At 46.2% G+C, this 16,774-nt stretch overlaps 2 protein-coding genes across 8 annotated transcripts in view; one reads left to right on the forward strand and one right to left on the reverse strand.

Annotated features, from left to right (window-relative positions):
• SEC24C (SEC24 homolog C, COPII component) overlaps window positions 1–8,009 on the reverse strand; it is a 25,031-nt gene extending 17,022 nt beyond the window's left edge. For 4 of the 5 annotated variants that reach the window (XM_027129840.1, XM_027129842.1, XM_027129841.1 and 1 more), the window contains exons 1-3: window positions 7,884–8,009; window positions 5,930–6,129; window positions 3,122–3,257 (exon numbers count right to left, since the gene is read on the reverse strand). In XM_027129840.1, the coding sequence (XP_026985641.1) occupies window positions 3,122–3,257; window positions 5,930–6,101 (308 nt within the window). In that variant the 5' untranslated portion in view covers window positions 6,102–6,129; window positions 7,884–8,009. Of the gene's footprint in view, window positions 1–3,121; window positions 3,258–5,929; window positions 6,130–7,442; window positions 7,601–7,883 lie in introns of those variants that run through there. The other variant, XM_027129839.1, reaches the window with a different exon arrangement.
• Window positions 7,647–16,774, forward strand: part of SYNPO2L (synaptopodin 2 like) — a 17,266-nt gene continuing 8,138 nt past the window's right edge. For 2 of the 3 annotated variants that reach the window (XM_027129848.1, XM_027129845.1), the window contains exons 1-3: window positions 7,647–7,752; window positions 13,194–13,345; window positions 13,777–14,291. In XM_027129848.1, coding sequence (XP_026985649.1) covers window positions 7,744–7,752; window positions 13,194–13,345; window positions 13,777–14,291 — 676 coding nt within the window. In that variant the 5' untranslated portion in view covers window positions 7,647–7,743. Of the gene's footprint in view, window positions 7,753–13,193; window positions 13,346–13,776; window positions 15,700–16,774 lie in introns of those variants that run through there. The other variant, XM_027129847.1, reaches the window with a different exon arrangement.

The raw sequence follows: 16,774 nt of genomic DNA on the forward strand, positions 1-16,774 counted from the left end.
CCCTGGTGGCACAGTGGTTAAGAATCCGCCTGCCAATGCAGGGGACATGGGTTCGAGCCCTGGTCCGGGAAGATCCCACATGCCGCGGAGCAACTAAGCCTGTGCACCAAAACTACTGAGCTTGCGCTCTAGAGCCCGTGAGCTACAACTACTGAAGCCCGCGCACCTTGAGCCCGTGCTCCACCACAAGAGAAGCCACTGCAGTGAGAAGCCCGCGCACTGCAACAAAGAGCAGCCCCCTCTCGCCGCAACTAGAGAAGGCCCGTGCACAGCAATGAAGACCCAATGCAGCTAAAAATAAATAAATAAAATAAAATAAATAAATTTATATATAAAAAAAGATATTATGTGCCTTCAAAATCTTGCTCCATCCTATCCACAGGGATCAAATCTGGATCCAGTCTTTGGATTCAGCTGCCAATTTGCAGGAAATACAAAGGAAAAAGGAAAATACTGAACTGCAACATGAATATACAACCCAGATAATCCAGGCTGTGGGAAACTCTTCAGGTCAATTAGCTTGGAGTCCTCAACAGATAAACAGTAAGAAAAAGAAAGAGATAAAAAGGGAACCTATGGACTTAAAAGACACATCAAGTTGTTTTTTCTTAATAGGTAAAACTAAACTGTGGTGTCTAGGGATGTACCTTTGGATGTAAACTATTTTAAAAAAACACAAGAAAGTGGCTACTATAAAAGTTAGGATAGGGCTTCCTTGGTGGCACAATGGTTGAGAGTCCGCCTGCCAACGCAGGGGACATGGGTTCGTGCCCCAGTCCGGGAAGATCCCACATGCCGCGGAGCAGCTAAGCCCGTGAGCTATGGCTGCTGAGACTGCGTGTCCGGAGCCTGTGCTCCGCAACAGGAGAGGCCACAACAGTGAGAGGCCTGCATACCGCAAAAAAAAAAAAGAAAAAAAAGTTAGGATAGGGAAGGGAATTCCCTGGTGGTCCAGTAGTTAGGGCTCCGCACTTCCACTGCAGGGGGCATGCGTTCGAATCCTGGCTGGGGAACCAGGATCCCGCATGGCCAAAAAAAAAAAAAAGTTAGAATAATGGTTACCTATGGGGGGAGGGAGAGAGCGATGATTGAACTGGAACACATGGAAGGGGTTTTAGGGGTGCATGGCAGAGTTCTATTTCTTGATCTGGATTGTAATCACTTTATGAAAATTTACCAAGCCATACCTTTGTTTTGTATGGTTTTTGTGTATGTGTTTTACATTACAATGAAAAGATCCATCACATAAGCGAACAAACAAATAAATGGGGAACATGTTACTCTCCAGCTTAAAACTCTCCAACGGCTTCCCACTGCAACTAAAATCAAATTTAAACTTCTAACTATGGCTTAGAAAGCATTACATGATATGGTTCCTGCCTATGTACCTACTTTATCTCCTCCACTCTCCACTCTGCTCTAGACACACTGGCATTCTTGCTCTTCTTCACATCAACCAAATTAATTTCTCTACCAGGGCCTTTGCACCATTGTTCCGTCTATCTAAGACACTCATCCCCCAGATCTCTGGGTACCTCCCTTCATCATTTCACTGTGGTTTCAAACATCACTTCAGAGAGGCTTTCCTTGACCAATGTATTTAAAACGGCTTCCTACCTCCTCACTACTCATTCTCAATATCCTTATTCTGTTTTATTTCTTTTTTTTTTTTTTTTGCGGTACGCGGGCCTCTCACTGTTGTAGCCTCTCCTGTTGCGGAACACAGGCTCCGGACATGCAGGCTCAGCGGCCATGGCTCACGGGCCCAGCCGCTCCGCGGCATGTGGGATCTTCCCGGATCGGGGCACGAACCCACGTCCCCTGCATCGGCAGGCGGACTCTCAACCACTGCGCCACCAGGGAAGCCCTGCTTAATTTCTTATTTACATTTGACTACTTGTTATCTTCTGTGTACTCCATGAGACTATAAGCTCACGAGGGCAGAGACTTGATCTGTTTGATAATGCTTTATCTCCAACCTCTAGAACAACATCTGACACATAGTAGTACAAAATAAATATTTTTAAGTGGATGAATGAACTAATGAATTCCCTATACTGCTTCTCAGAGTTTTCCAACACAGAGGGTTAGGGAGAGTTTCCTAGCCTCTTTCTCTGGGCTTACATTCAATGTTAAAAATGTATGTTCTGGACACCTAATAAAAATGTCACTAAGTGACTCTTCCACTACCACATACCCTATGCGTAGTTATACTTTATTCTTTGTTTACCAAAAAACAAACAGCATTCCAACAGAGATGACTGCCCTCCTTTAATGGACTTCCATGCAAAGACAGGGGTTTACTGAGTCATGCACCACCAAAGTTTTCATCATTTACGTAGTTTTCCTTTGAGTATCTTTCCTTTCATAACTGGTCACACCCAAACTTAACCAATAAGTCCTACTAAGTGCCTGATCTAAAGGAAAAGGGGAAGTCAGAAGAGACATAAATAATCCTGAGGTTCTTTTCTCCTGTTTTTCCCGTAGGGTAAGCTCAGAAGGACCATAACAATGATTATAGATATGTCTAGTCAAGGAAAAAACCCAAGTTCACAAAAATAGAAAGAATATGAAAAAAACCCAGGTACTTAGATGGGTCAATAATCCATAGGGTGGACATCAGCAGCACCTATAACCTGCAAAAATGAGAACAAAATACAAAAAGATGAAGGGAAGAGGAAAAGGGATGTAAGAGAAAAGCAAAGAAAAAAAAAAGAAAAGAAAAGTAAACAGGCCCTCACACATTCCTAATTCTTCCAGTCTCATCAGACCAATTTTAGGTTGAGCCAAATACGTACCTCTGAATGGACTTGAGGACACGGCGAGGAGGAAGGGTAAGCTGGGACGAAGTGAGAGAGTGGCATGGACATATATACACTACCAAATGTAAAATAGATAGCTAGTGGGAAGCAGCCGCATAGCACAGGGAGATCAGCTTGGTGCTTTGTGACCACCTAGAGGGATGGGATAGGGAAGGTGGGAGGGAGAGGCAAGAGGGAGGAGATAATGGGGATATATGTATATGTATAGCTGATTCACTTTGTTGTACAGCAGAAACTAACACACCACTGTAAAGCAATTATACTCCAATAAAGATGTTAAAAAAAAAACAAATACGTACCTCTGCATCTGAACAGTGGAGCTTGGCCCATTCTGTACATCTCCTTGTCCAAACTGGCCATATGCAGTCTGGCCACAAGGGCCCTGTGCTGTCGAGGCTGGAGGTGCCCCTGAAGAAGGTGGGGCTCTTGAAACACCTGAGGGTAAAGAAGAGAAACTAAGCAATTGGGAAATAACTTTCTCCTCCACCCTGAGCAAGGAATGCAAAGCAAGAATCAATAAGCTCAGACCTTTACTGCAATATCACAAGCATAATACCATAGCTTGGTAATGAAAAGGACACCATCAACATGCAACTCCAGCTACAGGAGATTCTGAACATGGATGCCCAGCCAGAGAGCCTCTACTCTCCTAGACAGGTATACTACAGGTCAAGCTGTAGCCAGAGCCACAAAAATGTAGGGCCTTCCTATGATCACCATACACTCTCACTCAATCCAGGACAGTCTAACGTTCTTACCCTAGACAAAACGTCAACTCTTTTAAGGAAAAGATCTGGGGCTTCCCTGGTGGCACAGTGGTTAAGAATCCGCCTGCCAATGCAGGGGACACAGGTTCGAGCCCTGATCCAGGATGATCCCACATGCTGTGGAGCAACTAAGCCCGTGAGCCACAACTACCGAGCCTGTGCTCTAGAGCCGTCAAGCCACAACTACTGAAGCCCATGCGCCTAGAGCCCGTGCTCTGCAACAAAAGAAGCCACCGCAATGAGAAGCCCGCGCACTGCAATGAAGAGTAGCCCCTGCTCACCGCAACTAGAGAAAGCCTGAGTGCAGCAACAAAGACCCAACACAGCCAAAAATAAATAAATAAATAAACAATTTTTTTTTTAAAAAAGGAAAGGATCCCACTCCAGAACTCAGAAACTTAGAGCATACTTGAGAAAGGTGGCACAGAAGGTGACCAAGTAACATTCTAAACTAGGTTGTAAAGAAAGGCACCTCTTAGAAAGACTATTCAGGACATCCCTGGTGGTCCAGTGGGTAAGACTCTGTGCTCCCAATGCAGGGGGCCTGGGTTTGATCCCTGTTCGGGGAACTAGATCCCACATGCATGCCGCAACTAAGAGTCCGCAAGCCACAACTAAACATGCCACAATGAAGATCCTGCATGCCGCAACTAAGACACGGCGCAGCCAAAATAAATAAATAAATATTAGGAAGACTATTCTGCCAACCTCTTCTTCATATATTCTACTTATCCTACGCATCTTCTTTTCAGCCATTTCTAAGTGTTGGCACTCCCAATAGCACATGGCTCAGGAAAGTATTCCCACGGGTTGGAGAATTTGTTCCTGCCTAACTGTTCAGTCAGGACAGGTCACCTGCCCTCCAATTACTGCTGTCACTATGTCATCACAAAAGCTGTACTCCATCCTTTCTGCTCATCAGAGCTGCCATCAAAGCTACTTCTACTCCCCCCAAGCATCCTTCCCACATGAGATGCAGGAAGAAAGCAATTAGTTACTTGGCATATCACTTTGGAAATATTGCTGACCCCTGTTCAAACTATTGTTTTTTTGTTTTTCTTTTGCTCTGCCCCCAGTAGAGATTAGACACTATAGAACCTGCCTACAGGAATATGATTAATCTGAACCTGCTCACTAGCCATCAAAGAACCAGATATGTTTTCCTCTCAATAACAGAGCTTCCTCTTGGGGCAATGCCAAACTCCATCTTGATAAGCCAGGACTTGATAGATCAGAGGTGGACTCTGTCCAGCCAAAGTCCCATCCCAGAGTAAGGCTCTCCAAAGCCCTGAGACCTAATCTCACCACTTCGCAATTTTTTTTTCCAAAGTCATAATTTAAATGGTCATAACTTCAATCATTTCCCAAATCTTACCTATGCCTCCTTGGTGCCTTCTTTTTCCCATATCCCTTTATGGAATTTACTGTTTTAAAAAGCATAAAGCATTTGGTATACCTAAGTCCTTAGCTAGCCTAACCAAAGATCAAATGTCAACCATTTTCTAAAAAACCCCTATGAATAATATAATCTGTAGATTACCAGCTGCTCTTCATGAAAAAGTAACATAAAAGCCAAACACTGATCCTAAGGCAGCACCAGATTGGTTTCCTCTTATTTCCCTGATATTAGACAATATCTAAGAAGCCAAAGAAACTCAAACAAAGGAAAAGGAATGATATCAGCAGAAAGATATGAGAGGCACCAAAAATCAGGCACACAAACATCACACTTTTCATCCATGAACTAGTTCCCCAAGTCCCAGAGTCATTTATAGATAGAACTGAGTCCGATGAGAGGCATTATCAATATACATGAGAAACAAGTGATTTCAGAGAGACTTTAGGTCAACAGAAATAATTAATCCTAGTCACAGGCTCTGAACGAGCTGCGACCACAACCCTTCCATCCAGCTGTGAACAATGCAGCCAGGTGAGGCTGCACAGGGTGACACCCAAAGGAAGTGAACTGCCATTGAACCTGGAAGATGTGCTCCCACTAGATGTCTTAAGGCAGAGACACAGTCACCTTATAAAAAAACAGGGAAAGGTGGGAATTCCCTGGCAGTCCAGTGGTTAGGACTCGGCACTTTCACTGCTGTGGGCCTGGTTTCGATCCCTGGTCAGGGTGTTAAGATCCTACAAGCTGCGTGATGCGGCCAAAAGGGAAAAAAAAAACAGGGAAGGGCAGACTGCCCACAGGACTCTCAGTGACCAAGAGCCAGATTCATGTTCCTCCATCCCAGTCACCACAACCTTTTAGGCAGCTTAGGTAGGGCAATACAACCCAACCTGAAGACTACTAATTCCCCTCCTCAGCTCAAAGGAAGCTTGGAAACATACCTGGGGGAGGGGTTTGCTGATAGCCTGGTACTGGGCCATTGTAGGCTCCATAGGAAGTGGGGGCGGTTGTGGGCCCTGGTTGCCCACCATAGCTGGATTGATGATGCCCTAGGTAGACAGGCTGGGGCTGCCCAAATGGCGGCACAGGTGGAGCTGACTGGTTAACGTTCATTATGAGAGCATCCCCGACTTGGTCTCACCTATTAGATGAGAGAGAAGAGAGAAATTAGTCAAAATCAGTTTTCTAAAGAGAGAGCACTATTCACAGTAGGAAGTAGAAATAGAAAAGGACTGACCTTATCAGGCAGTGATCAGCCTAATCATTCTCACACTACTACAGGATCTTTGTAATTTTCTTCCCCAGACAGCAGACAGACTGCCTCCTCAAAGTAAGGATTTTGTTACTCTGAACCCTATGCTTTGTCACTGCCAAGAGGGTATAAATTTCAACCTCAGATAGGCCCATTGGAATGGAGCAGCAGCCTCCATTCCCCAGTGGTATGATTTCTAGTGTCTAGTCATACAAGAAGTCCTGCCACTGATAAACTATTGTGATATTACAGGTAAATGAAACAATGCTCCCACTTTCCATTCATTCACTCTAGCATCCATTCATTCCACAAAATTGAATACCCTCTAGTGTGCTAGTCGTTTTTAATCACCCAGACTACATGTCTAAAACAGATTGGCTAAATTCCCTCCCCCTCAAAAGACAAATTTTAGAGTAACCGGTTAGAAAAATGACATTCTTTGGCTAAACTGCAGTAAATCAAGTGCTACACCATCCCCAGTCTTCCCACCAAAAAAGTGTATGGACCTTAGAACTGAAGTATTAAAATCACTAAATGTAAAGGACAGCTCAAAACTCTAGCAAGGTATCAGATTAGAACTGAGTGCAGGCCTGGCACAAAAACTTCTCACAATAACCTAGGGAAACAGTTCAAAGATCAGTGGCAAAGTTAGATTTCATGGAAAAAGACCATTCACCTTATCCTTCTAGCAGAGGGGACTATAAGTATTCCAAATCCCAATGCACTTCTCCAACTCTCCTGTTTCTGCTCTTATATGCTTGTAATGAATCTAGGCCACCACCAAAATTATTACAATCTTGCCCAGCAACAAAGGAATAAATTGGAGAGCCTTTCCAAGGTCCTTCCAAGAACAGGACTATCTGATCACATCTACTCTTCATAGCCTGATCATTCCAACTCTCCTATAGACAGAAGGGACCCAGGAAGCATAAGAGCTCACAGCTACTGCAATGGAACAATGGGCCTCTCCCCTTTGCTAGGTAGGGCCATCTTGACTACAGAAAAGCTGAGCTGCTCTTGGACTAGAACTCTTTAAATTCAAAGCCATCTCAGGAGCTGTTCTTCCAAATCCTAAACCTCACACAGGTCACTACATTAAGCTTGACAGATGTCCTCCTCCTCTTATTTTTCTAAAGTCAGTGTGGGGGTGGGGATGGTAGGAAAGGAGCTTCTTCTCGAGGAAATAATCCCCTCAAACACACCCAAGAGTTTGGAGTCAGGCTCAAGTTTCAACTCCACTCTGGGTGGACAGTCGAGGGTGACAACCCAGGAGGCGGGGCAAGCTTCCTAGAACTCTGAAAGTAGTCGAGCTGTGGAGGCTGGGAGCGCTGGGGATCAAGACCGAGAAGCCAAGCCAGCTTCTCGGGCCGCGATGAGAGAGACTTCCACTGAGTAGGAGATCGAGCGTCTTGCGCCCTTCAACAGGCTCAGGGCAGGAAGCGGGAGCCGGAATCTGGGCCGGGAGAAGAGAAGGGAGGGTCTAGGACTGATTCTGGATTGTGGATGCATGAGGTGAGGGTCTCTCCCCGGGCCCCGCCCCCGGGCCCCTCCCTTCCTTCTCAGACAGGACCCCGATCTGGCCAGTGATACCCCGGCCTCTCCTCTGCTTTCCTACCCACCAACCTCCCGAAGCCACTCCTCACCCGGCTCCAGATCCAGGTTCGACTTCGTTCCTAACGTCAAGGCTCCCAGGCTCCACTTCCGGTTCCGAGGGGGCCGGCGCGTCGCCCCCGGAAGTTCCACCCCCACGCTCCAAGGCCACTCCTTCTGCCACGTCGGCAGTAAGTACGCGCCGAGGAACCCGGATGCCGCACATGCGCTACTTTCCCCTCTCGTCATGGCCGCCCCCTAGGGGCTCTGCAGTTTTTTATGCATTTCCGTTTTTGTTTTTGTTTTTGTTTTGCACAGATGTCCTGGTAACCTTATGGTCCCACTAGCTGAGATATGATTGAACTATGTTTAGTAACTCTCCTTCCTATGACATATTAGAAACCTCTGATTTAGAGTCCTGTAGCGATTTCCTGCTGACCCCTGGCCCCATTGATTTCCGTCTTGGAGGTTCTCACCCATGACCTTTGCCGGTCTTGAGATTTGAGGAGCGGGACGTACAATTTTTTTTAAATATAATTATTCTGATGTGATATATCTTTTTAAAATTTATTTATTTTGGCTGACCCATGGGGCTTGCAGGATCTTAGTTCCCTGACCAGGAATCCAACCCATGCACCGGGCAGTGGAAGTGCAGAGCCCTAACCATTGGACCACCAGGGAATTCCCTTAGAACCCTGTAACGTTAAAGGGCACTAATTCTGCTTTCTGGGGTCATGTGTTCAAGTTCTGGCTCTACAGTTCCCTAGCTAGGGCAACTTAATCTTGGCCTCAGTTTCTTTCATTTGTAAAATGAAGAGAATATGAATGCCCTTCTAAAAACTTGTTGAGAGTATGGGATTAGGCCACAAAGACTGCCTGACACCGTAGTAAGTGCTCAGTAAAGGTCACTCGTTATTAGTTAACCGTTTTTATAGAGCGCCTTGGTTTAGATGCAGAGCACTGCCACAGCCTGATAATCTCTACTCTTAGAATGCCCCCAGCCTTTTGGAAGAGCTACAGTTCCTGGAGTAATTATTATTACACCATTTAATAACAACAATATTGTAGCTAATATTTGTAGGAGTTTTTAAAATATACATAACCTCATTTAATCCTTTCAATAATCCTTTCATTTAATAATTATTTTTTAAGCATTGTTGTGTTCCAAGCCATGTTCTTGGGTCCAGGAATACAGTAGTGAACAAACAAAAGTTCTTCATCAATTTAAATAAGGTTTTGTAATTACATACACGTATGATAAAGCTATAAAGAAAAACAAAGTGGGAAGTCCCAGGCAGTCTAGCAGTTAGGACTCCACGCTTTCACTGCTGGAGGGCTTGGTTTCTGTCCCTGTCTGGCAACTAAGATCCTGCAAGCAGCCTGGCCTGGGGCCAAAAAAACAAGAAACAAACGAAAAAGCCCCAAAGTAACAAAATTCAGGCTGTTGGTTACCTCTGGGGAGGGAAAGAGAAAAGTATAATTGGGAGGAACATAATGGAGCATCAATAATATTAATAGTGCTCTATTTCTTAATATTCACATGGATATTTACATTATTGTTATTTTCAAATAGTTCATATGTATTATGTACAATTCATTTCAAAATAAAAGTTTTTTTTTAATAAGGAAGAAAAGAAATGGGGAAAAAGAGCACTGGTGTAAAGGAAGCATTTAAAGGGAAAAAAACATTAAATGAAGAATTTTATGACCCATGTGGGGAAAAGTTCTTGCTCTCATATTGTGCACAGTAAATTTTAGTTATTCTGAGGCACAAAGTGTTTCATTCATTGAAAAACTTGCACTTCTAGTCGTTGCTGGAATCTGTTATTAGGCATTGAGCACGTTTTAGTGAACAGGCAGATTTTTCCTGTCCTCAGGAGTTTATAGTGGAGGTCAGTGTTTCTCAAACTGTGATCCTGGGAGCAACAGTATCAGTTTCACCTGCGAAACCTGTTACAAATTGCAGACCCACCCTAGGCATATTGAATCAGAAATTCTGCAGGTGGGGCCCAGCAAGCTATGGCCCTCTAGACAATTCCATTGCATGCTGAAGATTGAGACCCACTAGTCTAGATTAGTAATTTGCGAAATTCAGCTAACATTTGTTGAGCAATTGCCATAAACTGGGGTCTCTGTGAAGTATTTTCGCATAATTTATCCCATTTAACACGTCAGCATAGGAAAGTAGGTATCCTCTGTTTTGCTTAATGTTGCACTCCTAGTAAGTAGTAGAGTTTAAATTCATAGTTTCTTGAGAATAGAGGCTGATACGTTGCATTTTATTGGTTTCTGTATCCCCACTCTGGTTCTCAATCTTGGCTGCGCATTAGAATCACCTGCAGTGCTTTTTAAACTGGCCATAGCAAAATAAATAAATAAATAAAAATAAAATGGCCATACCAGCTATTAGGCCAATAAAATTAGAATCCCTAAGGCTGAGGGGCCTGAGAGAGAGAGAGAGAGAGAGAGAGAGAGAGAGTGTGTGCGTGTGTGTATAAAGTATTTGTATAATGTATAATATTTGTATAATATATAAATTCATGTAATATGTAAAATGTCATTACCCATCATCTAATCATATACACAGTCCTATTTTAGGGAGCCAGTAGCTTTAAAAGTTTTCCAGGTGATTCCAACATGCACTTAATTGATTCCAATATGCAGGGTTAATTGAAAGCCACTGGTATAGCACAATGGCTTACATGTAGCTAGCACTCAATAAATGTTTGAATAGTGAATGAATGGATATTTAGATACTCTTTTCACTGATGAGGTCAAGTAACTGCCCAAGGTCATACAGCTAATAAATGATAGAACAAGAATCCAAGCCCAGTTCTGACTCTAAATTCCAAGTGCTTTTTATGACTACATCAAACACCAAGGCAAACAGCATTTAGCATGCTATCAGAGCAGCTATTCCAGGGACCTCTGTAGCCTTCAATAATTACAGCACCATAATATTATGTTTTTTAAAAGAAAGAGATCTCTTAACATAGGGCACATTCATGTAATGGAAACCTAAAAATAACTAAATATTTTATTATTAACATGGGTTGGCATGTTTATGCACACCTATCTCTACCCACCTTTCCATGACCAACTATGTGTTGTAAGAGGTAATTTATTTCACCAAACATTGAGCACCTGTTACATCAGTCATTGCTCTGGGGGCTGTTGATTGGCTTTTACACACAGTCCTTGCCTTCAAGTTTCTCACAATCTAGGAGGGAGACAGGCATATAAACAAACCGTAATATTGGCTGAAAACTACAATAATAGAAATACGAACAAGATACATATTTTGCCCAGAGGAAGGAAGGATTAATTCTATAGGTAGGGAGTGAGGAGATGGGCAGGAAAAGCTTTATGGAACAGGCAACACTTCAGCTGGAGCAGGCTGAACAGAGTTCCTCTACATTGCACCCAGCACTGCAGTGGGATATGGATCTCCACTTTGATTAATAGGTTAATTCATACAGCAAAGGGGTACTTTTTTTTGGGGGTCTTGCAATCTTGTGGGACAAACCCAGCCATTCCTTGCTCAGGAATTGAAGCCCCTGCTGCTGCCACTTTGGAATAAGCTTTGGAGGAGAGCAGTTGGGATTAGTCCATGACCCTATCAGGGAAGGCACAGTCCCTGAAAGGATGTACATTAGTTATAGAGCCCACAGAGCTAGTACTCTGAGTCCTGAGTAAAAGCCCATGCAGGAGAATGGGAGACAGGGGAGGGCAGAAGTTTTCACTATAATTAGCTCTGGGAGTAATACAGCTTGGGGAGGGAGGGGAGTACAGCCGGTAACTATTTTGAGCACAGCTTCGATTGACAGGACATGTGTGCTGGACTGTACTGATCTCAGGGCCAAGTTGCCTGCCTGTGGTGTGTGGTGTGGGGTGGAAGGCCTAGGGCAGCAGAAGCAGGACAGCCAGACAGGCCGGACGGGGTACCAGCACCTCGACTTCTCTCCCTGGGACACTGTCCAAACTCCGAAGGCCATAGGCCAAGCTGAGAGATGGGTGCTGAGGAGGAGGTGCTGGTCACACTGTCTGGGGGAGCCCCCTGGGGCTTCCGACTTCAGGGGGGGGCCGAGCAGAGGAAACCTTTACAGGTATCCAAGGTAAGGGAGCCTATATTGAGGTTTCAGGGAAAGGGGAACCCAAGGGAACTTGGGAAGAGTCATGTGGTGGCCTGTGGGGGGAGAAGTGGGAGGCTGTGAAGAAGTGGAGTGGGGGTGGGTAGATGGTCGAGGAAGCATGCTCAGATCTGACGGGGGGAGCAGTGTCTGAGCACAGCCTTCTTGTGGGGGGCTATTAGAAAAGGGAATTCCTGGTTTCTGGGAGCAGAGAAAAAGGAAGACTGTGCCTCAATTTCATAGAAGCAGAGGTCCAGGGCTGGCAACAGAGGCTCAGGGCTGGCCATCCAGTCTTTGCTCTCCTGGGTCTGTGCCTCTACTCCAAACTCCAGGAATGTAGGGAAGGTTGTCATTTCTCTCTAACTAAATTGGTATGTGATGATCTGAGGTTCTCACGCAGCCCAGCCCAGCCCAGCCCTGCCCTGCCCTGCCCCTGCCCCAGCCTTCAGTCCTCCTCTTTCACTATGCCAGATCCCTTCTCTCACTAGGCAAGACTTTTTTTAAGGCTAGGAGGGTTATGGCAAGATATGATCTGTCAGATGAAGTTGTTACCATTTTGGTTTCATAGCACAGGTTTAATTTTCTCAACTATAAAATGTAGGTAATGATAGTACCTACTCCGTAGGTGCTAACTTCTAAGGATTAAATTCAATAAAACACGTAGAGTGCTTGGCACTGTGCCTAACATTTAGTAAGCACTAAATGTATCGCCACTATTACTATTATTACTTTAACATATGTACATGTGTGTGCACACCCGGCACACATATACATACACAATCGCAATCCCTCAGAATCTGCTGGACTCCCTCCAATCTGGAGTACTGTTCTAAAATCTTGACTGTGTAGATAATGGTGCCTAGGACTCCAAGGACTAGAAGAGAACTGTTGGCTAGTATAGATTTTTCCTCTGGAGGAAAATCCTGAGGGGATAACCACCTGACCACCATTTCTACAATAGTACGTCCCATCCCCCCTTGCAGTTTTCCCCGTCTTTTTCATTCAGTGATTACCCTACCTCCCTTTAAAGGATGAGTTATTCTCTCAAATCTGTACCTTCTTCCGTCTAGATTGACCCCCCTTAACTGTCACCCCTTGTCCCTCCCCATCCTTTCTTACCCTGTAAAGTAAAATTCCATCCACACACTGGTCCCTCCTGTCCTAACTCCTTTCATTCTATTCCCCCCTTGGAGCCCTCCCTCACCTACAGTCTCTCCTCCAACACCTTCTCAGATCCGAAGACGGAGCCAGGCTGGCAGAGCAGGACTCCGGGAAAGGGATCAGCTTTTGGCCGTCAATGGGGTTTCCTGCACCAGCCTCTCTCATGCCAGAGCCATGAGCCTCATCGATGACTCAGGGAATCAGCTTGTCCTCACCGTCAGGCGGTATGGACCCCTCCCACCCCAGCCTACACCCATCCCCCTAGTCCAGGGCTTCCATTGCCTGTCTCAGCTCTATGTCTCACTGGCCTGACTTCAGCTACTGACAAGTACCCATTTCTGCTTGTGTATCTGTGCTGGAGTATAGATGTTTGTGTATGCCTCCCAAAGCACTTGAATGTGGGTGCGTGGGCCTATTTAGGCCCTTTGCCTGTCTATTTATCGTCACATCTCTCTTTAAACCCACTTCCAGTCAAAGCCTGCCAAGCAGATTTGCCTACCAGTTCATTTTCAGATCTCCACTCTTCCCAGCCCATCCATTTCACCTACATGCCAGTCCCCTCTCTCCCCTTACATCCTTCTCCCATCTCCTCCAGATCTCTCTAGCTCTCAGTCATCCAGCTCATTTCTCAAGTTCTGTCATCTTTTCCTTCCAGGGTAGAGGACGAGGGGCCTGTGCGATCTCCATCCCCTGGTGAGCTTCAGGCACTGTCACCCTTGTCTCCGCTGAGTCCTGAGCCCCCTGGTGCTCCAGTTCCCCAGCCTCTCCTGCCTGGGAGCCTCCTCTCTCCCCCTGACAGTGAGGCTTACTATGGAGAGACAGACAGTGATGCTGATGGCCCAGCCACCCAGGAAAAGACCCGCCGACCCCGCCGCCGAGGCCCAACAAGGCCCACCCCTCCAGGAGCCCCACCTGACGAGGTCTACCTGTCTGACAGCCCCGCAGAGCCAGCACCTGGTGTCCTTGGCCCTCCCAGCCAGGATGACAGCCGCGTGAGCTCCCCATCTTGGGAGGACGGGACAACGCTTCAGCCACCCCCGGCTGAAGCCCTGCTGTTGCCCCATGGCCCCCTCCGGCCTGGCCCTCATCTCATCCCTATGGTGGGGCCTGTTCCCCACCCAGTGGCAGAAGATCTGACTACCACCTATACTCAGAAGGCCAAACAAGCCAGTGAGTGCCTGAACTCCTTTTCCTTAGTCAGGATCCTTCAATCTGAGCCCTAAATCTAACACTCCATAACCATACATTCCACCTACCTTATGCTTCCCTTGGATACAGTCCTGGGGACAGGTGGAGAAGAGTAATGGATAGGAGGGGAAAATAATTATTCTCACGATCCCCATTAGTTTTGCTGTTTGAACTAGCGTGACAAAAAAGTACAGGGGGCTCAACCCAACCCAGGAACAGGATAAGTAGGGAAGTTGGAAAGGGACATGAATTGATGGAGGGTTTGCTTGTCGTTGCTATGATTTTGCTAGGTGTCAGACGGGGTGAGGGCAGAGTGCAGACATGGGTCAGGGGAGTATTTGGAAGCAGGACAGGGATACAGGGACTCTTCAGTGTTAATTGAAGGCATAGCATCAGAGCTACCTTTGACATTGCTAGTTCCATTAGGATTCCTGGGGACTGGGAGGCTATGGAATAGTCATGAGATCTCTGGGAAGTGGTGGTGGGAGGGATCTTTGGCTTCTTATCTTAGGCGAGAATGTAGGCCCTAAGATGCGGAGCACAGGCTCCAGACGCGCAGGCTCAGCGGCCATGGCTCACGGGCCCAGCCACTCCGCGGCATGTGGGATCTTCCTAGACCGGGGCATGAACCCCTGTCCCCTGCATCACCACTGCACCACCAGGGAAGCCCTCTTTACTATTTTTGATGTGAGCTACAGAACAAAGTCTAAGAGTGAACTTTCTCCCTGTCCTATGCCTCCCATACCCCTCCTCTAGAGACCTTTCTTGTCACCTTGGAAATCTCAGGGTTACCCCTCTAGTTCTCATCTCTCGTTCCTCCCCTCCACTATTCTGATTCCTGATCCATAGAATTTTGTGCCTCTAAGTCTGGAATAGAGGCTAAGGACGTGACAGTTTACCATCAGACATCCCTGAGAGTGTCCCATGTCCCACAAAGAAATTCCAGATGCACACCCACGATCTCATGCTTATCCCCAATTCTCATTTTAGCACCCTCTCCCTTCCCCATCATGCTGGGTGAGACTGTAGTTAGTGAGTGGCTCAGGGATATTTTTAGCCAAGCAGACCTCATTGTCCAGTGTGGTGGGGTAGGGGGAAGGGTAGGCAGGTGCCCATGTCCATCATACCAGGGCTTGTGGGGCAGCCCAGAGAAGGGAGGGGGGCCAGGCTCCAAAAATAGCACAGTGAGCTCATTCAGCTACCAGCTCTGGGGATAAGACAAAGGGGCTTTAAAAGGCGTGGGGGGTGCCTCAAACTGGTTCTGCTCCAGCCAACACTGCCTTTCTCGGCATGGAGACTTTTGAGCCCATCAGCCAAGAGCCTCTCAGCCAAGCCAGTTGCGACAAAGCCCCAAGCCCAGTTCCTGAGCTCCAGGACCCGTTCTATGCAGGTACTACCCTCCCACAGCCAAGAGAGTTCTGGAATCTAGAATGGAGGGGACTACGTCAACAGTTGGGGAAGGGAGGTCTTTGGGAAAGGTCTTACTCCCTTACCCCGTCCTCCTTTTTTCCTTCCTCTTCCTTCTTTTCTTAAGAGTTTCACTGCCCTTTTCTCAGAATGGGCTGATGCTATGGTCACATGTCAAAGGGGTTTGTGACCACATGAGCTATGGAAAACTCATGGAGAGAGGGTGTATGTGTGAGAGAGAAGTGTGAGTAATCTATGAATACATGAAAGCATGTATGTGGGAGTCCGTGGGAGAAGATATGAGTGAACAAGAAAGTGTCTGGATACATGTGTAGCTAGTGTCAAGAAAGCTTTGATAGTAATAATTACTCACAGTGAGGCTTAGGTTAAATGCTAAATTTACCTACATTATCTCACTTAAACCTCATAGCAACCCTATGAGGTAGACGTTATGTTATCATCCTTCTTTACAGATGAGGAAACTGAACTTCAGTGAGATGAAGTAATTCTCCCAAGAACCAAAAATCTGAACTAAACTATGACTCCAGTGCCTATCTCTAGTCCACAGTACTATTGTGTGCTATGAACGTTGGAACGGGTGGAATGAGAGCCCTAATCAGAAGGGAGCTTTGATATCTTGAGTGGAAAGTAGATGGAATTTCAAGAATTTTTCAGGAGGAACTGGGGATCATGGATCGGAGAGTATCTGTGTCCGAGTCAGGGTCCTAGCAGCAGGGCAGCGTTCCCATTTCCTGGCTCCACCTCCCAGGCCCCACGTGGCACGGGAAACCCTGTCCTGGCTCCCCTTAGCACACGGTGCTTGCGTGCCTGCCTGGTAGTGTCTACCTGAGCTCTCTACCCAGAAGGCTTGGAAAATAGGGGGCAGCTCTGTCAAAGAAGCCCACCCCACTCCCACCCTCAGCTTGGGGGAAAGGAGACTGTATCAACCGGTGACTTTGAGATATCCTAAAGATCTGGAAGCTTTCCTTGGAGAGCAGCACTCTGGCTTTTCCTGCATCTCAGATCTGAAGCCATCTCTGCCTGTGAGTAGCAGGGGT

The sequence above is a fragment of the Aethalodelphis obliquidens genome, unplaced genomic scaffold (assembly GCF_003676395.1).
Source record: "Aethalodelphis obliquidens isolate GAN/ISIS:26980383/991018 unplaced genomic scaffold, ASM367639v1 scaffold37, whole genome shotgun sequence".
In the NCBI taxonomy this organism is placed as follows: Eukaryota; Metazoa; Chordata; class Mammalia; order Artiodactyla; family Delphinidae; genus Aethalodelphis; species Aethalodelphis obliquidens.